Source organism: Rhamphochromis longiceps, linkage group LG7, assembly GCF_057381845.1.
Source record: "Rhamphochromis longiceps isolate RC_006_pf linkage group LG7, R_longiceps_female_GT1.1, whole genome shotgun sequence".
Lineage (NCBI taxonomy): Eukaryota > Metazoa > Chordata > Actinopteri > Cichliformes > Cichlidae > Rhamphochromis > Rhamphochromis longiceps.
The window spans coordinates 59,563,857-59,584,791 of record NC_140563.1 but is presented as its reverse complement, the minus strand read 5'-3'; the positions used below and the strand labels follow the sequence as shown (position 1 = coordinate 59,584,791).

Here is a 20,935-nt window from a genome sequence, read left to right as displayed (position 1 = left end):
ATTTCTTGATGTATGATTTTATTTTAAGTAAGTTAAATTCTGAGACTGAAAAAAAGTTTTTATTAACATTCTCATTTAAAGTCAAAACACCCCAAAATGAATTACAGTCAATGGTAAAAGTAAGTCCCAGGGATTCACTTTACTAGAAAATACATCAAATGCAATGAAATCATCTGCAAGTGCATAATCCCTCCAAGGAAAATGAGAACTGCTTGAGATGTGGTTTGAAAACAGTTACTCTCAGTGAAACTATAATCTATAAAACTGCCCTTGCTTTTGTTTTCTGATCTAGTGGCTCAATGGTGCCATCCTCCATCAAAGTAAATAACCCAAACTTTTCCAGTTTTCATGCCAACAGAATACCATAGCAGTCAGATAGTGTTGCTATGACTGAGAACTTTTACAGTTAAGAAATATCACAGGAAACATGGTAAAACATGGTAGATGTGGTAAAAGGCTATAATTAAGACTGTTCGAAATAGACTGAGAAACACAGGTCTAAAGCAGATCGCAAATCAGTCAGATTGAGCTTTAATGATATATGAAAAAATCATCTTTGTACATTTGTACATATTTGATGGTGAAAATGCAAACATGACACCAAAATTAAAACTATTGTGTATAAGTGCTGCACTACCATGATGCTAATTAAACTGAATGTGAAATTCACTTATAATTTCGTATTTAAACTGGAAGATATTTGTGCAGTCCTCCATGTTTTTCATTTGAATTGTCTTCGATTCAGCTAACTCTAATCAAAAATAAAAGAAATATCCTGCTTCATGGTCATTCTCATAATGGCAGACCTTTTCACTTCTTGGATCTGCAATCATCAGCTTTATATAGTGATTTTAATATTGGCAGTCATAGAGTGATACAGTGACAGAGTAACATGAATTTAATGGCATTCAATCTAAAGACAACTTTATTTCTTTCCCAAGTCATTATTCAAAGATGTTATACAAAGTTCTATATTTCTGCATAAAATCTAAAGTTTCTTGAGAGGAAAAAAACTGAAGAACACTGTAATATCATTAAGCCAGTTTCACTGTTAAAAGACAACGTGCAGAAAATGTTTGCTACTTAACTGAATGACTGGAGGAAGCTATTATCTGAATATATTATAGCTTAAAACCAAAATATAACATGACAAATTCAAAAAAAGATTCGCTGGCCAAATGCACTAAGTATTAATTTCCCACTTTTTACTGTCATCATAAATGTACTTAAAAGTTCAAAGTAAATGTTTTCAAAACATCATTTACCTGTAAAAAGTTACTGATTTACCTGCGTAGTCCTCTACTATGGTTTACCTCTTTCAGGAAAACTTACTCTGAAGTGAGAAAGGCAACACACATGCACATAAAAAGCAAGTCAAGATGAGAAGGAGATGGTTTAGTTACATCCTTAATATCCCTTGTTTACTCATATCCTTAATTTAGAATGTCTCTTGAGTTCAAGGTTTGACGTTACAGAGGAGGCACAGATCAGCATCAACGATATCAGTAATCGAAACTCTTCATGATGGCGTCTCTGTCAAATCTGAAATGTAGGAAAGCCTTAGAGGACAGCATTGGCTCATAATCTCTACTCTCTTGATGACCGCAGGAGCTGCTTGGAGCTGCATCTGTTAAAAAAAAAAAGCCGTTTAACTGTGTGATGTGGCAATTGGAGGCTATCAGTGGTCATCATCTATGAAATTAAATTAAATTAAATTAAATTAAATTAAATTAAATTAAATTAAATTAAATTAAATTAAATTAAATTAATCTTTATATGCATAAAATGGAAAGCACAGAAATTAAAAATCATTTGTCACACCAAATAAAATTATTGCTCCATACGTAACTTGATGCATTAGAGTGAATGGTCAACCATTCAGGTCAAAGGGATGACTACATAACTACTGTTTGCCTTTGAGAACCACATCACCATTATTTCAATAGATTCAGATGAAATTTACTTATAAGCAGTTAGATTTATTGCACACACTCCTATTGTGAGCATTACTCCATTAGATAATGATATATTACATGCATTTTATTAACAGTGTTAATAACATGTGATATGAAGGATGCAAGGAGCATTTGCCATTGCTGACTGTCCAGAAGGCTCTTAGATAAATTGCAGTGAAAGGAATATCTTGTCTTTTTAAGTGCTCCTTTGGTCAAATGAGTAGAAATAAACCCTCGATCTATGTAAAGGCTTTCGACCAAATAGAATGTCAGAGTGCTGAAAAATCATACCTCTTTCAAAACTGTCTTGTAGTCTTCGCGGTTGAAGTCTTTTATCTTCCTTCTGTAGAATCGGTTAAAGAGTGTGATGCTGGTAATTCATTAACTATTTACATGATGCCAAATTTAAATGCTTACTAATATTATATATTCAATAAAAACAGCATCTGAAACCCTTAATATTAGCTAAGTTGCACCAGCAGAAAGTGCATGTGCTGTTTTTGACTGATGATCTTGAGACTTTTTCTGGTTTAAATGTCAGCATAATGTCTGAGGCTTCTTTGGTTACTAAAAACCGCTATCTGGACCAAAAATGTTTTGGCACTTACTAATATGGTTTTCACCTGCTGGTTGCTGGCTCCATTGTCACAAGAGCCTTTCTTCATATAAGGCAAGTCTTGAAATTTCTTCCCATTGCCTTTCACATTTGGTTTCTACAGAGTAAAGAACAGATTTTATGAGATGACTGTGGTTATAATAACAAATGACAGATTCTACTTCCATCTTATACCTATATAGTAATTAATAATATATTTAAATCAGACGTATTTAATAAAGCCTTGGCAAAGTCTGGACCTGAATCACATTGAGTACTCCACATGCAACTAGAACATAACAAATGCCTGTTCATACATGTTTATCTTTCTCATTTGGACTTGCTGAGACATACATTTTCTATGAGGACATAGGCTGAAAGAATCATTACACTTACTGATAGATTCTTTCCCTCATTTTTAATTATCTGCCTGCTGTTATCACATGGTGACTGACTGTAGTCTTTTTCTAACCTGGTTCAGTTCAAACTGGCCCAAAGTTTTCTGCTGCTTGTGTTTTGTCCAGCTCTCTCCTGGAAAGGCATCGCTACCTGGGAGGTGACGAGATTTTGACCTATGAGACAGAAGGAAGAACAAAAAGAAATTGGATTTTTGAAATTGCGGCAATCTATGAAAGTGTGGGAATTTCACTGAATTTCATTTCATGTTTTGATTTGCTTATGTTTATACATAAACATAACAATGCTTTTAAAAGCATTGAGAGCCCACATGGAGTACTCTCAGTGCTCTATGTGCACATGATGGTAAATTGCTTAGTCTGCCCATCTCAGAGAGACAGAAAAATTCCCAAATATTTCCAAAAACTAAGAGTGTCAACATTATCGTTATTATGCAACCTCACAGTCCATTCCTATGCAGAGTTCTAGTGATTGTCTACTTTGAGTGTGTGGCTTTCCGTGAATTTCTTGATGATGTTTCTCACTCCAGCTTTTTTACTCTAAGTCCTGTGATAACTGCACATCTTTTATGGGGTTGTTCTGTGGCTCAGGGAGGGGTGTGCAGTGGGTTCCAGGGGCAGTACCAGGGAAGGCTATTCCAGTTGCATGCCAGAGAGTTGGAGAGTCAAGGACTGGCTGGTCTGTGAACTGTCGCATTGTAAATAAAGTAAAATCTGCATTGTGAGCCCAAATAGTCTGTGAGTCTGTTTGGGGCTAAGATTACACAAAGCCTGTTACAAAATCCATGTCCTTCTTTGTGAGCATCAACAGTTGTTTTTACTTGACTTCACAAGGTTTGAGCATCACAAGGCTAAAGCACATCATTGCACAGTAGAGCAAAGAATAAAGAATAAACCTGCTCTGTTAAAAAAGCACTTTAGGTGAAAACTTTCAATTTCATAGGGGGGCTTTTGTGGATGCATGTCTCTAGATTTTTTAAGGACACCAAAGAACCTGGAGACAAAAAAACCCAAACATTATTTAAGAAACGGAATAATGTTCTGCATAAATGGGTCAAAATGCCTTTTAGTCTTTCATGCTTTGAATGGTAAATGGTAAAACTAGAAAAGCCTGCTGCTAGGACTGAGGCGAATGTGTCGAGCTCCCAGAAGGTATAAATCTCGGTAGAGCTGACGGGAATGGCAGAGTTGGTGATACCTGACATGAGAGATGGCTGCCCCTCCCTGAACCTGCTTGTGCCAGAGGTTTACTGTTAAAAGGGAATTCCTACTGTCGTCAAGTGCTTGGTAATAGGGGATTGGCTGATTGTTGGAGTTTCTCTCTAAAGCCTGGTGCGGACATGAACACAGACGGGTGGAGATCCGACAGCTGAGTAGTCATTCCTGTCATACTTCTTTGAAGTCCACTGCCTGGGCGTGTTTGTAGCTGGGGGATTGTGATGTAAATTTTCTACAGACGAGTCTGTGCAATCAAAAAACCAAGTAGTTGACCCTTGCTGTCACTATCGCATAACAAAATTAACCTAACAGGGACCCAAGCAGACCCTACCAGACTCATAGATTTAAAAATTATAAAACCTGCTTAACCCTCCGAGGGTTAATATTGCAGGGTCTTTATCCTATAAAATAATGCGCCTTAAGGTAAAAAATTTTGTAATTAGGCCTTATATAAATACAATTGACTTGAACTGACTACCGTGTGGGATTTCTGTTGCAGAATTGTTTGTTTTTTTACCGAATGTTGCTGATGTTTGCAAAGTCCTCATCACTGTCTGTTGACTCGCCTTTCCTCCGGCTAATCCAGTCTCGCAGTGGTCTACACAAGTAAAGTAGAAGATCTGCCATTAGACATAAAATCAAAAACATGACAAACAAGACGCAAAATTTTATTTAGACAGTTCAGAGGTTTGACAGACTTCATGGATGCACAACTGGTTGATCAATATGCATTAACTGGACCAAATTACAAAAAGAAGGCTAACTTATATGGGTAAGGATCATTAGTTCTATTTTCAGATCTGATGGCCCTGAAGAGCAGATCGTCTCTGACATCCATACTGATTTCAGAGCAGCTGCTACTTTTGATCCATTTCTCCCTCCATGAACTTGTTCATTTACTATTATGGATTTCATGCCAATTTCACTGAATATTTAAACTCAGTACATGAAACCACATCTTCACACTGACATTCTGACCCTGGGGAGTACCCAAACCCATGGATGTGTTAAAGGAGATGAGCTGAGATGAGAAATACTTTATTCGTCCATCGTATATTGATATTTGAAATTACTTTGCTACAATAATAACTGTATTACAAAGAGTAATGGTGATCATCTTAGTGTGACAAAGAAATTGACATTTCTTCTCTTCACAATTCCATGGTGAGACTAAAGAGAGCACATTAGCACGCAACTTCTAGGAAGTGCTGGTAGAAGTAGAAGTATTATATGGTATAAGTACTAAAATCGGCCCAGTGTCAGTGCAACCTTTTTTTTCAAGTCTTTACGATAAGCTGGGCTCAACACATTTCACCTGAATTTCAGACAGACACAAGAGTGACATTTATTTGCTCATCTTATTACCAGAAAGAAAACAAACGTATACCTTGCTATAACTGAAAACTATCAATGGACAATAAAAATGATTAGATGTTGTTTTCTAGAAACACACCTTATAAATGGAATGGCCATGAAAAACCTGTTTGGGGCAAGTCCAAGTTTAGACTTTGGTGTCATGTCATTCCTGTGACAGGGAAGCTTCTCGATAGGAAACCATTCAATGTTCTACAAGAAAAGCAAAAAAACAAAACAAAAAGCAAAAACAAAGTGAAAGTGTAAACATTTCTGTCAGCTACAGACAGTACAGATCAAGGACCAGAAAACTTCTGCTTCACTGCAACACCGAATAATCTTCACAAACATTAACAGATGACTGACTACAGCTGAAGCGAGTTGACAGTAGGGTGAATTAGCAAAATGCCACAAATGCAAATAGTCTAAGCCATTGAGAGTAAGGTTTTTTCAATTTTTCAATAAACACAGTCATGATCATTGCAATCTGTTAAGACTAGTGCATATAGTGTGACAGACATGATAAGGGTGTTTGCAGGAGCAGTGGACAAAAACAATACAGCCTCTTTTGTTCACTATCTACAGCTTGTGACAATAGGTGAGGGTTGTAGATATATCAACTGGTAAATGGACAATTTCTCGCTCAGTTCTATTTTCATCACAACAAACCATTTCAGTGTATTTATAACTGCACAAGCGGGCCAATTTTCTCTGCCATTTCCCTGCTCCCCTCTTCCCTCACTCGTGAACAAGACTCCAAGATACTTAAACTCCTCCACTTGGGGCAGTGACTTGTCACTTACCTGGAGATGGCACACTACCATTTTTCTGGCTGAGAACCATGCCTCAGACATGGAGGTGCTAATTCTCATTCCTGCCGCTTCACACCTAGCTTAGCTTTAGCATGCTGTCTTGGCAGATGCTTGCAAAGAACCAAAATTGTGTTAGCAGCATAATGCAGTTGTTTCTGTCCTGGATGCAGTTTTCCACTTTACCATTTATCTTGTCCTTTTGTGTAATAAAAATAAATATCCATATGTCTCTTTATTTTCCTCCTCTGACACATAAACTGAAATCTGCTGATTGTAGTGCAAGTGCAAGAAACGATAAGCGGAATAGATATGCAGGCAGACTAACAATTCCAAGGAACTGGACAACTGGGACCCAGTTTTCTAGAAGAATGGGTGCTCGATTCCTCTCCCCACCTTTATTGATAAAGTGAGGAATTCAGTCATCCAGAAAGGAGTCAAAGTAGAGCCACTACTCGTCCTCATCAAAAAGAACTAGCTGAAGTGGTTTGAGGATAGGACTACGATCCCTAAACCACCTTATATGAACATCCCTGGTAAGGTGTTCTGAGTGTGTCCTACTAGAAAAAGACCCAGGGATAGACCCAGGACATACTGGAGAGATTACACCTGTTAGCTGGCCTAAAAAGGTGTCAGCTAAGAGCTGGAGGAGGTGGATAAGGAGAGAGCTCTGGGCTTCTCTGTTCCCTCCTTTTTATTCAGTGCATTTTAATTCATTTTCATCCAGAAAGTGACAAAAGAGGCTTTGCACAAGCTCAAGACATTAATAAATCTGGACCGAAAGGTAGAAAAACTGTTGGGTTTTTTTACCCTTATCTCTTTTCTAGTTTTGGGGTTGAATTTTGTATCCTTGGACACTCCTGGTATGATGTAGAGCCGCACTAGTTGGTCAGTGATTTTCTGCTCTATGTAAACATCTTTGCAGATACGGTTCTTGATGTCAAAACCCGTCTCCTCCAACACCTGGAAAGCAACCATCATTATCAAATAAGAACTAAAGCCATTTTAAGATATGTGACTTTTATTTCTTTAAATTGATATAAGAACTGCCTGACTTACTTCACGAACTGCACAGTCATTTGGCGCTTCATCCTCATTAACCTTCCCCTTTGGAAAGCCCCAACCAGATTTTGCAAGGTAGCCCTGAACAAGCAGTACCTGAAATTGAAATAAAACAAAAGACCAGTAAGTTGAAACACACAGAATTCTTTTCATTCACCAAACACATGCACGAGTGTTCACAGGCCTCATACACTTGATAATTTACAAAAGAGGCAGCCCCTCTCCCCAAAATATCAGTGTCTCCCTGGCAGAAAACCTAAATCAGTTCTTTGCCAGGTGTGAGGAAAAAAGACCCAGCCGGAACACACTGATTCCATCTGACAACAGCATGAAACCCCTCGCTGTATAACAGCACAAAGTGCGACAGGTGCTTAGTGCAGTGAACCAGAGGAAAGCTGCCGGCCTTGATGGTGTGCCGGGTAGGCTACTCAAGGCATGTTCTGACCAACTTACAGAAGTCTACACAAAGATCTTCAACACATTCTTAGCACAAGCCAACATCCCACCCTTCCTGAAGTCTGCAATCATCCTCCCCCTGCCCAAGAAATCCACCCCTGACAGCCTGACTGACTACAAACAGGTTGCACTGTTGCTATGAAGTGTTTTGAGAGGCTGGTATTAAGACGCATTAAAGCCAGAAGCCAGCCAAAGCCTTATCCTGAGACCCACACCAGTTCACTCACAGGCAAAATCAAATGGAGAAACCATGTGCGAATGCTCTTTAATACACTAATCACAGACATACTCATAAACAAACTGTCTGCCTTTGATCTCCCCCTTCATACCTGCATCTGGATTAAAAAAAATTCCCCCCAGATTGCCAACAAACAGTAAAGCTCGGCCCCCACCTCTCCTTCACTCTCAACTAATTTCTGTGTGTTACACTCACACCTATCACCAGCTCCCCACAGGCTGCGCCCTGAGCCCGGTTCTATACTCACTATACACTCATGACTCACACCAATCCACGCCACTAACTTCATAATAGATTTCACAGATGACACCAACATAGTTGGACTCATCCAGAGGCTGTCCACCTGGTGCTCTGTGAACAGCCTCACCTTCAACACAAAGAAAAAGAAGGAAGTCATCAATGATTTCAGGGAGTACAGAGCAGACCATCTCCCTTTATACATCAACGGAGACTGTAGAAAGGGTCCAGGATTTCCGACTCCTAGGAACCCACCTAGCAGAGAACATCTCCTGGACTGCTCACACCACTGCCACAGTGAAAAAAGCTCAGCAGTGCTGGCACTTCCCTAGAGCCTGAAGAGAAACAAGTTGCAGCCGGAGCTACTGGTGAGAGCCTGCTATCATACTGCATCACAGTGTGGTATGCAAGCTCCTCATCCACAGACAAAAAAAAAAAAAAAGAAGACTACAGCACATCATAAACACAGCACACAAAAAAAGTCACTGGCTGCCACCTCTCATCCTTTCGGCAAATTGCAGTTAAACACTACATCAGCAGGGGCATAAAAATCGTCACTGGCTCTTCACATCCAGGCCATAACCTGTTCCAAATGTTGCCCTCGGGTCTCTGAAGACGAGAACCAGTAGGCTCAAAAGTTTATTCCCACAGGCAATAACCCTGAACAAAAACAACTACACAAAAACAGTTCAAGTGCAATAACTACAGTCAGTGTAATTACTTTACTGTGTCAAATCTGTTCTCAATATGAATAAAGTGGAGATTTTTTAAATATTCATTTTTAGTATTTATTACAATGCACATTTAAATGAATCTTTTTCCTACTTTTTGTTTATTTATTTGTTCACACTGCTTACATGTGAGACACATATCTGGGTGTGTTTGGTTGCCAACCGGGTGATGTGATTCAAATGTCATTGTGTTTTCAAATGCAGTGACAATAAAGGCTTTGAAATGAATTGATACATATCCCTGAACAGGGTCCATTATCCATATCACAGTGGGAGACATCCAAGAAAGAGTCAAGCATGAAGAGTTGGATAGCACCAGGTGCAGATATGATCCACACCTACAGGCTTAAGAAGCTAACTGTGCTTCATGAGTGCCTGGCAGCATAAATGAACCAGCTGCTAATGGATGAGACACAAACAGAATGGCTAACTGAAGGCCGGAAAGTCCCGACACTCAAGGATTCCCAGAATGGACTGGCCCTATCCAACTACCAGCCATGAACCTACCTCATCGAACATCTCAGACATCATAGCAGCGTTGCATGTGCGTTGCATTACTGCAGACACAGTAATCCAACAACATTTCTATACTACATATTGTTATAGCATCCCAATTATAGCATGGCATCTAGGTTTTGTATGAAAAACATAGCACAGCAGGCCTGTAGCAATTTTGATGTAGAAGCCAAACCACATTACTACGCATCTATAGTCATTGTGTGATGCATGCTAACCTAAAAAGAGGATTTTAATTCCTCAAACAAAAAGCACCTGCCAAATATTCAATACATTTTTCTGCCCACTACAAACCCAGGAACATTATTTACCATTTAAATTATAAGAATCTGTTGCAGTCAATACCATTTTTTATACAGGAAGTTTAGAAAACGTTTTCAAATAAACTAAGACCCATCCTAGAATCTACTATCCAGATTTCCTTAAGAATCAAGTACCAAAACGATAGGGTCCACAGAATAAAAATATTCCACTTCCACACTAATTACCACACCACTTGCTGAGATTTTTTGCCATATTGAGGAGTTGTTTTCTCTAAGTGCTACCAGATCTCAACATACAAATACAATACGGTCACTAATTAACACGGTGGCTAAAACAGAGGAAAAGAATTCACAGCCATTGCAGTGCATGAGTATACAACAACTCACATTTTCAAGGGATTCATCTAGAATGATTGCACCATAAGTGGGTACACCCATTTTGTACTCCTTCCACTGCTCAAGAACTTTCTGCACATCCTCTCCGTGAGGCAACAGAAACGGACAGTGATGGAACAGTTTGCAGCAGTCAAGAAAAATTATCTCTGCTAAAATGAAGTAACATAAACAGCAACTACACCTCATTTGATCATCTGAAGAGGTGCTGGACAACTACACTGCCTATTGTCATTATAAAAAATGCCTTCAAAAGTAATACACATTATAAAAAACAGATTTTTTTTTTTAAATCACAAGTTATTTAAAATCTCTGTAACATGTAAGGATATCAGCTTTGGCAAAGTCTCTTATCCCGCAGTGAGGAATTCCTGGAGTGTTTTGCATGCAGAAGTCCAGGTAGAACCAGTGGGCTAGCTCAATCTGGAAGCAAACTCGGATAGCATTGTCCCTTTCCTCACTGGGGATGTGCAGGATGAACCGGCTGGGGAAGCACAAATAAAGAAATGGGATTAGGACCAGAAACTGTATGTAGAGCTTCTCCTTTCACAGTACTGTCATTATACTTTGTGTTGCTCTGCAACTCAATGTTTGTACTGTGTCTTGTTACTTCATGTTGCGTTTTTTTCCATTTTAAAGCTTAAAGGAAGGACATTAACCAGATTCTAACAAATTAACTGCAGACAAAAAGTTTGCATGGGAAAATGAGAAAAACTTTGCTAATGCTGAGAGGTGCTTTCTTTGTGATTCTTGTAAACAACACTGAACATATATTACCAAAACCTTCCTTGACAAAGGGCTATTTAATTCTAATGCTGTTTTTGTTTGTTGAGCATCTGGTTATATTTAGGGAGTTAGGCATTCAAGTGTGATATGACTGGAGTCCATCTTAAGACATATGTATCCATATTTGGCTGTATAATCAACCAAATATACTTAACAGCTTTGCTTTGCTGTTAAGTAAATGTGTTTCAGTCTGTGTATCTACTGGATCAGTGCTAGTAGCAATGTTCCTCCAGTTAACAGTTAAAAGCTTCTTGGCGAACAATAGGAACATGTACTCTTTTCTTACAGCATTTTACTCTAAGCACCAACGCCGTTGGGTCTGTAGAATAATAAGATTCTCCCCTTTCATATCCTGCCAATACCCCAGGCCTTCTCCTCAGTCATCAGATTTAATTCAAGCTCCCACTTTTTTTTTTATACTGAGTTTAGTGCCATGTCATTTACTAGTGTCCTATAGATGTGTGAGATACGAATCCAAGTCGTCAGATGTTTTTCAGTTACCGTAATAACATATTAGTCAATACTCGTTCATCTTTTCAAGCTTTCCCACTCACAGTGGGAAAGGGTGTAGTGCCTTAGATATAGGTAGCAAATCAAAACTTATGGGAGACGTGCAAATTGGTATTGTAATTGAGCAAATGACATTATTACCACGAAGTCAAAGTTATTGTATTCAAGCCTTTATTGTTTGAATCCATTACCCTACGACGATAGGTTGAAACTGATGTTACCAGCCACTGGATTAACTCGTGATACAGTGCTTCGCCCACGCTCCTTCTAAAAGGGTGGATTTCGGTTTGATGTAGTGGTCATCCTACGGATAAATAATATTCAGTGCACCCTTTACTATGTTCACAGTACACATACTGACTGAGCTACGGAGAGCTACAAAGATAATACCATGCGCCATAGACGCCACTGCTCTTGATCTTGTACTTCTGTTCATCGTGATACCACTTAATCGGTTTTTGTGATAACAATTAAATTAAAGTAAATAACAGTGTTAGATGTCCCCAGGAAACATCAAGTTACCTGCAGAGATCGTCCAATACGCTGGAGGGTATCTCCACTCTTTTTGTTTCCATGTTGGTGCCAGACATCCCGATTCCTTCTCACCATCCAAGTACAAAAGCCATTAGAGTCGCACACTAGTCCATGGTTTTTAGTTTACGTTCTATTTCTAGCGCGATAAATCTCCAGCTTCAAACAAACTAGGAACGAGCAGCTTTCACTAACTACGAATTCGCCGTGCTCCTCCGGAATATGATGTTGAGGTTGCGTTCAAGTCATGTAGGATAGATGAAAATACATTGAAAGATAGTGGTTTGGAGAAGTGACGGGTACTAATTCAGCTGTGTGACTGTGGGTGTAAGAAAAACAAGTTTTTGTTTGTAGATGAAAACACTACACATTAATATTATACACCAACACAATGCCCGCTGAATGTGAGTTTATTTACACAGAATAGTGGACCTTTCCTGATTTGTGGTATTTCGAATGTTATATAAAAAAAAATTTGACTCTCACAGGAAACTCGGACTCTCCCGTGATGCCAACGCGAACGCCATGTACAAATTAGAAGTTTATTATTACAACACCTTGAAATAAAATGAACGCCACGTTAGTTCACAACCGGATGTTCGTCATTTGGCTTCCCTTTCGGTCACATGATGAGCTCAGTCTGACGCATTTTTTTTTCTTTCAATGAACTTTATGTGTCAACAACAATATAAACATATAAGGCACCGTTATTAATGCATCTATTCGGTTGAGCATTACAATAAGAGAAAAAGAAACACCAAAAAAAAGAGAGAAAAAACAAAAGAAAGAAACAAGACAAAATTGAGAGCATAGGTACAAAAAGTGTTAACAAAAAGGGAAATCATGATCAATATCTCAGATAGGGAGGCCTCCTTTTAACATAAACTGAACTTACTGAATAATACAACAACTTAGCGGGCTTTTTTGTCATTTACAAGTTTCAGCGACTTACTCCAAAGTTCTGCAGCATGGGTTAGTTAGTGATGGGGTTCTTGTGGCACAACTCCAAAAGAAGAGCTGGCTCTTTTGGGTCCCAAATGGCTCTAAATTTAAAAAAAAAAAAAAAAAAACATCTGTAGCCTCATATTTTATCTTTAATTGGCAAATATGAATGCTTTGTGTTTTGATAAACCCTTTTGCATTAAAATCAAATGCCTCAGCTTAGATGGGCTGATTCGGTTTCTCCTCTTAGTTAGTATCTGCTTCTTCTTTAAACTGCAGCCAGATGCTGCTTCATTTACAGTTGTCAGTCATATGAGTTTTTGCGATGCACTTGCACCGTCTCACTCACTGACTAAGGGGTAATGACATGAGAAGCAACCCTGAACCACAACTCTTTTTCCAGTTTAAAAAAATGAAATATAAAGTTCACAGATTAAAAAAAACAAAACTGTAAAAATTTATACTTCATTTCATGTTGCAGGATCAAATATGAAAATATCAATATCTGATTGGATTAAATTGGTTTTCTCACTCATAGTCTTAGAGAGACCAAGACTAGTCTTCCCTGCACCTTCTTCACATATGATGGGAGGCCAACTGTGTAGATAGTTGTTAAGCTCTGAGGTTGTTTACCATAACACCAGGATCTTGTCCTGCTTCAGACAGGCTGTAAATACACTGGGGTCAGCATCCACTGACCCCACTCTGTGATGTTATATGGCCTACCACTTTGGGAATGACAGCAAAATAATTCAGGATCACAGACCACTGTTTAGCACAGTCCTCAATAATAATTATATAATTACTATATAACATCTGTCTTTCTTTTAGACCAATGACTGTCCAATAACTCCAGGGGTAACAGAAAATGAAAAGAGAAAATATTCAATAAGTGATCCTTGCTTATATCCAAGATCAAAGAAGACAGCCAGATTGCTTTGAGAGGTGAAAGCACAACTGAGAAAACCTCGTGGGTTTTTGTTTCCATTGTATGTTAAAATAAAATAATAAATTTTGTCCAAATCAAATAGATGAGGCACATGTAATAGAAAAAAAGAATATAAGTTTAATACAACATGCAACAATATATACACATTAACAGCATATCAAATATTACAAAAAGAACAGTGATCACACGAACACATTAAATGTATTCTGCAAAGTAAAACCCCTCACTAATGTTTACAAAAAAAGCGGGGGGAATGAAAAAGCTTCTGGTTTCATTGGATGCCATTTGTTTTAAGTCAACGTGTGAAAAGGAACCAAACCTCAACTCTCCACATTGTAGCATACAATTAGAAAACCTTTAATATAACAGTTGTAATTTAAACTAAATCAAAATGAAACAAATGTATTTCTGTTATAGGATTAAGAATTACAGATTATCCACCCCACGGATCCTCCGGGCTAGCTGAATGTCACGGGGGAATACAGTGACTCTCTTGGCGTGGATGGCACACAGGTTGGCATCTGAAAATATCAAGACGAGAAAAGCCTCTGCAGCCTGGGAGGACAAGAATGTAGAAAAGTTTGATTGGCAAGCTTTACTATGGCTTAATAGGAATATGTAATAATTACACAATATACACAATAAATAATTACATTATTTAGTTAACAAAAAGAAAGCCAAACAACACCAGCGACAAACTTGGAGAGCAATTGTTGCTGTTCAGAAGTGGGTTTATAAAAAGAGTTGTAAGGCCATTTCTAAAACAAGTCCATCAATGTACAGTGAAAAATATTATTCAGAAATGGGAAACATTCAAGGCAGTCACTAATCTTACCAGGAAATTTAACCCAAGGTCAGACTATGTAATGCTTCGAGAAACTATAAAAAACCCAGAGAGCTACATTTCACTCTTAAAAAAAGCTCCTAAAATCCTCAGTTACAGTTAGCACGTTACGTTTGAAAAAGACTGGACAACCGCATATCAGGACAAACACCTTATACCAAACAAAAGTATAACATGTAACTTTTTGCCAAAAGTATTGAACAAAGGCTGTGAATACTTATGTACATGTTTTTGTTTTTATTTTTAATAAATTTGCAAGAATTCTAAGCAAAAATTGTTCACTTTTTCATTATGAGATGTTGTGTATAATATTTTGAGGTAAAAAATGAATTCAATCCATTTTGGAATCAGGCTCAAACATGATAAAACTGTAACAAGTGAAGCACTGTGAATACTTTTCTGTCACAGTCACCTGTGTGAAAAGGGTACATAAGCTATCAACTGATCCCCACCTAATGGCAGTATGGCGATCTAAATGGCCTTATTTAAGGCAAAAAAAACCCCAAAACAAACAAAAAAAACAAACAAACACTGCACACCATCACACTTGTAATTCTAGGTAAATGTATCAAATAGACAAGTGAACATTACAAGTGTCCACAATTCATCAAAAGGCTAATGGAGATGGCGTCTTACCTCTTGGAGGGCCAGAAGAGCATAAACCTGCCATCGAAGCCTTTCTCTAGAAAAGCTTTGGCACACCTCATGAACCTAAATCAAAAGGAAGAACCAACATCTTTTTAAGAAACAGAGGCTTCAGTCACATAGAAACCCCCCCCCCCCCCCCCCCACACACACACACACACACACACACAACAAACACACAAAAAACCCTCTAGACAGTGATGCTTTTTCAACACCAACTATATGAGTATGTAACTGATTTGTTAAAAAAACAAACAAACAAACAAACAAAAAAAAAAACACAACTGCACATGAACTCAGAAATGTTGGCACATGTCTGCCGTAGCAGTATCCCCTGAATGAGATGGTGGCCACCAGAGGTGATTACAGCTGTCAAGCTGAAGAAGGAGCACTGTTCGGACTTTGTTTGCCTGCCGGACTCCAGAGACAGCTGACAGGTCCTGACATCCCAAGCAGAGTCCAGCTCTGGTAGTAGCTGAAGCAAAAACTTGGGTGTGAGAGAAGTTCCCTGCCTGATCTTTGTGTTAACACTATTATTGCTAGCTCTTTAAAGGTGAAAAATTAGATTGCAGACACAAGCGGCAAATATGATCTTTTTTCAAAATGTGGCTGGGTTTTCAGGCTTTAGAGTTCAGTAATTTGGTTTGGTTCAGAGTAGAGCCGCTGATCCTCCACGACGAAAGAAGCCAGCTGACGCAAGCGCCTCCCAGATAAAGTATTCTTACTGGGCAGCCCAAAACCTCTGCTTTCATAGAGGCGCTCACATTTCCTACTGATCAGTAAATCAAGTGCATTTGATTAGTAACACCTGGCTGTTACTTTGTGCATAGGCCAACAATACTGGACCTGGTGAAATGTGGCTGGTATTGGACAGCACCACAGGCCCTGGTGTAATGTGGATTGCCTTAACAGGGAAAGTAAGTTCACCATTACTTCTTCCAGTTTTTTCGCAGGACTCTATGCGGTCCTGCATCATATGTACAGTCCTTCATTTGACTGTATGTATTATGCAGTTAATTTATTTTTTATTTAATAACTATTTTTTGTGCCTGCAGGTCATTGAGAGAATCGACTCTGATGGCACCAAATGCCCGAATCCTAGTCCTAGATCAGCCCCAAAGAGGACAAGACTAAAATTCCCTCGTGTCCTTCAAAGAGATTATAGACATTGAATTGTACAAAAGAATCAGCTCCTTTTATCTTGGTTCTTTTTGCTGCCAGTTTCAGCCTCAATTCTGTGAACACAGTAAAGATTATTTACATGCTATCATCGTGAGGATGGAGACATAGATTTTGTACCGGACAAGTAGATATCTATAATGGTTATTAACATTAAGACCCGAGTTAAGAGACAGAATATATGAGCATATTTGTAATTACTGTAGTTTCTCTTTCTCGTACTTCCAACAATTAAAAGGCATTGAAAAAAAAGAACACTTCTATTGATTCAACTATAAAAATAAATAAATAAATAAATAAATGAATAAATAAATAAAGACTCCCAGTGGGTAAAAAGTGACTTTATCTGTGTCTGGTCTGCTGTTGTCAGACTCACCAAACGGGCAAAGGGTGCCTTTCTAAGGAGGAGATCTGTGCTTTTCTGGTACTTGCGGATCTCCATCAAAGCTCTGGTTCCTGGTCGAAATTTCCTCTTCTTGGGGGAAACAGGAGGCTGTCCTAAATCCACAAATACATTTTGTTAGCAAGCCAATTAAGTAAAATCTTTGATAATCAAATAAGCCTTTGATTTTAAGTGCTGAAAAGTGTGTGTGTGTGTGTGTGTGTGTGTGTGTGTGTGTGTGTGTGTGGGGGGGGGGGGGGGGGGGGGGGGGGGGGGGGGAGCGGTCTTGCTCTCACACACACACACACAAAATAGATTAAAAGTTACTCTAACCTGGAACTCCACTGCGACTTGGGGATGTTACACTGGAGGTCCTTTGGGCTGTTACACTGGAGGTCCTTTGGGCTGGCACTTGGGGGCGCCGTTGAGGGGTTTTACCCTTCCGACGGCTGGCAGATACATTATGACGCATTGCTACAAATGTACAGGCACAATTACAAAGGGAATAACACCAAGGTCACAATTTAACTATATCAGATTAGGGACATTACTAGAGGCACAAAAAAACAAAAAACAAAGAACAAACTTTCAAGTTTCCTTTTCAGTCAGTAACTGTACTTATTATTTTATCAGACAAGGTAAGCAGTTATTTTGTTTTCATTTTATTTAAACTTTATTTATCCAGGTAAATAAAGGTATAGAGGGAGGTATAGATTCACCCTCTCTTCTGATAAAACAGCTTAAAAGGCCTAGAAAAGATCATCAGATTACAGAAGAAAATGCTCGGTAGATTGATTTTGTCTCAAATGCATTCAAAGTAAAAGGGGAAGTGTGGCTTACTTCAAATCACAGATCATTAGAAACATCAAGCTACCTTGACACATGAGAAGCAGCTCTTGTTTGCAAAGGTACTCATGCCAGTGGAATACATCATTTTATAACTGCTTGAATGAGAAGGGAAAGCAGGACATGTGCCAATCTTATCCAAGTGTGTCAAGTCTTTTTTCCCCCCAGACACTAACTACTTCAGCTCCATCTTCAAAAATTACTTTCTCAAGAATACACCAACAGTCAAAAGTCATTTAATGTTTTTTGTTCCTAGGATCTGCTGGAGCCATTTGCCTAGCCTAGCCTAGAGTTCACTGCTCAGATTACCACTGTTACCCTCATCGTCCACATCTTCTCGAGTTCTTCTCTCAGCCCTCAGTACCTCTCCAGCAAGTTCCTTCTTCCTGATGTTGCTGTCATTCAGTATAGCTACATCTATCACTATGGCTGTCTTCCTCTGCTATGTACAGTTGGTTAGCCATCACTAGTTTGTCCGTCTGTATCTGGAAATCCCATGGGATCTTAGCTTGGTCATTCTCGACCACACTAGGGTGGTCATTTTAACCTCGGGACTTGAGTTTAAAAGATGTTCCTGTATAATATGGGTGCCTGCTAGCATTTGCACCCTGCTGTTATGTGCTGAATTGTCTCAGGGGTATCTTTACACAGCCTAAACATGGGTTCTTGCCTGGTGTGACAGACCCCTGCCTCTATGGATCTTGTACTCAAAATTAAAAGCCTTGGTAATGTTCACTTCACAGCTAGTTGCTAGCCCATACAGACCTTTGCACATCAGTGGTTCCTTCCTACATTGAGAATCCAAAGCATACATAGCTAAAGGACATCTTATAGCTTAAACGTGTACTGCACACCTGGCAGTTGGCTTGAATCCTGGTCAAATCACATTCACACCATAAACAAACCAGGAGTTTATTTGGAAACGTACAGAGACCACCTTCTCCAAAGGGTCTCTGTGGGATTACGGTGTTCACACTTGCACAAATGAACTGCAACAATTGGGAAAACAAAACAGAGTTCCATTTAAATGGACTGAATAACCCATCTGTGAAAGTACCCTAACAAATTAGTCACAAAGAATATCCTTAGAATGCATCACAAACCAAATTTTAAAAAATGGATATAATCCATTTTGGAGAAAAAGCTGTTATACCATAAAATGAGGACAAAGTTATAGTTTTAAGTGGCATTGTTGTCATGCTCTGCACTGTGTCCCTTTTCTAATCTGACACAATTTCTTGTTTCTTATACAGTCTACAACATGCAATTCTGAGATCTTCTCTGGTACCTTCATTCAAGCAACTGTTTCAAATTACATTTTAGAAAAATAGAAAATTATGACACGGGCATTATAAATAAAGCCTAATATAACTATGCTGGGATGCTATGTCATATTCCTGCGAAGAATCACAGCGTTTTAAAACTACTGTATACAAGGAAATTGACAAGTTGCAGTCGCTAAAATACAAGCTACGCTATATAGCTAATACATAGTGTTGCTATAATATGAGCAAACAAATTTTACTAAAATATAGAGAAAGCTAGAGATAAGACCACCTTGATATAAAATATTTGATCTATTCGATCGAACCATTGGGTCCTGTTGCAAAAACTCGTTCGGAAATGGCAATAAAAAGGTAGTGAGGATTAACAATTTCAAATGGGTGACTAACTGACATCAAATTATCCACAAGAAATTGCACGGGGAAAAAGTATGAATGCCTTGTACAATATTTAGAGCAACATTACTCGGTTTCCACAGAGACGTCTGCTAAGGTCACACATGAAGCTTAAAAATAATAACGTGTTTAGTTTTTATTATTATTATAATTATTATTTCCCCACAAAATAAAAGTTTCATGCACGACTCGTACGGCCAAATGGAACAGAAGGTCCTTGCTTTGCAGATTGTTTATCTAAATGACATGTTCTAGGAGCTATTACACGTGAACAACAACACATTCACCCTTGAAAATGTTTCATTAGAAAAGTAAAATAATAGTACACGTACCTGTTGGGTTCAACACCACTTCTCAACTTGAAATACTCGAAGCCGATATAACTACCCGAAAAGCTACAAACGCCACACACTCCAGACTGAAATTCAAATAACGCCCCCCGCTGGCTCAGCCAATCAGCTTTGATCCAGCTTGCGGGCCAGATTCTTCTTCGTCTTTTCCCGTTTCACGTATGGCTCACAACTTGCGACACACGCCTGCTGGCCTCTACTGTTTATATCCAAGTTCCGTTTGAAACTTACTGAAATGTTACCACTATAAAGCTATTCGGTAATTTTTGTTCATTGCCATTTTAGGCTAGTTAATCCAAGATGAGCAAGGTTTTGAAATTGTTGTCCAGCCGCTCACAAGTCTTTAATCAGTCTCTAAACTCTTCTGGTGTGCATAATACCAGTAAAAGAGATGTATATCTTTTATTAAAATAAAGGTAAAAATAAAATAAAATTCTTGCAGTGGTAAAGATTGAGTCGTCATACTGGTTTTGAGCTGTCCCTCTTATACTTGCCTACCAGATGTTTTCCATACAGGACAAGCCCTGTCTTAACTATTTGATACTCAAAAATTAAAGAAAACCTTTATTCTTCTTTTATAAACTATGCTCTTAGAATCAGAAAGTATGTACACAGTTTCTGCATTTAGATTTTGTTCCTTTCATTTTTGTACTGGAATCAATTTTCCAAGTATTCTGCTCAGTTTCTTTACCTAAATTATTCATTACAGAAGTGTAATCTGAAAGTGGGTGTTGTTGGGCAATTTGTATTCTTTTCTCATGACACAGCATTTGTTGCCAAGTGATCTACAAACTTGTCCCCCTGTAAACTGCATGTGGTGATGCATAAAAAAGCCATCTCACTACCTGCTTAGTAATATCTGTGTGATAAAGCTCTAAAATTGTATCCGTTTGGGACTTGGATTTTATTTCTCTTAAAATAGTTAAAGCTATTGTCGACCACTAAAATAATAATTCCTGTGTGTTTGCTGTGAATACCCTTACTGTGATCTGATCTTCCATGTACTTTTTCAGGATTCATTAAATGTTGCTCACCCACTTTTTGGATCCT

General features: G+C 38.5%; 2 protein-coding genes across 3 annotated transcripts; both read right to left on the bottom strand.

The window, feature by feature from the left end:
* Positions 1-61: 61 nt before the first annotated feature.
* Positions 62-12,675, bottom strand: dcp2 (decapping mRNA 2). Of its 2 annotated transcripts, none has more exons than XM_085414602.1 (11): positions 12,061-12,675; positions 10,575-10,726; positions 10,237-10,364; positions 7,406-7,504; positions 7,157-7,309; positions 5,638-5,750; positions 4,702-4,782; positions 3,023-3,122; positions 2,579-2,668; positions 2,247-2,298; positions 62-1,627 (listed from the first exon to the last, which is right to left on the bottom strand). In XM_085414602.1, the coding sequence occupies exons 1-11, from the start codon at positions 12,126-12,128 to the stop codon at positions 1,503-1,505; spliced, it is 1,161 nt and encodes a 386-aa protein (XP_085270728.1). In that variant the 5' UTR covers positions 12,129-12,675; the 3' UTR covers positions 62-1,502. The 2 variants fall into 2 exon arrangements, with proteins under 2 accessions (XP_085270728.1, XP_085270727.1); XM_085414601.1 differs by having other exon boundaries at positions 2,564-2,668; positions 12,061-12,674.
* A 1,379-nt stretch (positions 12,676-14,054) lies between these two features.
* On the bottom strand, positions 14,055-20,023 carry cenpa (histone H3-like centromeric protein A). The gene is made up of 5 exons (XM_085414603.1): positions 19,868-20,023; positions 17,344-17,484; positions 17,005-17,126; positions 15,441-15,515; positions 14,055-14,515 (listed from the first exon to the last, which is right to left on the bottom strand). The coding sequence occupies exons 2-5, from the start codon at positions 17,480-17,482 to the stop codon at positions 14,387-14,389; spliced, it is 465 nt and encodes a 154-aa protein (XP_085270729.1). The 5' UTR covers positions 17,483-17,484; positions 19,868-20,023; the 3' UTR covers positions 14,055-14,386.
* Between the last annotated feature and the right edge of the window lie 912 nt (positions 20,024-20,935).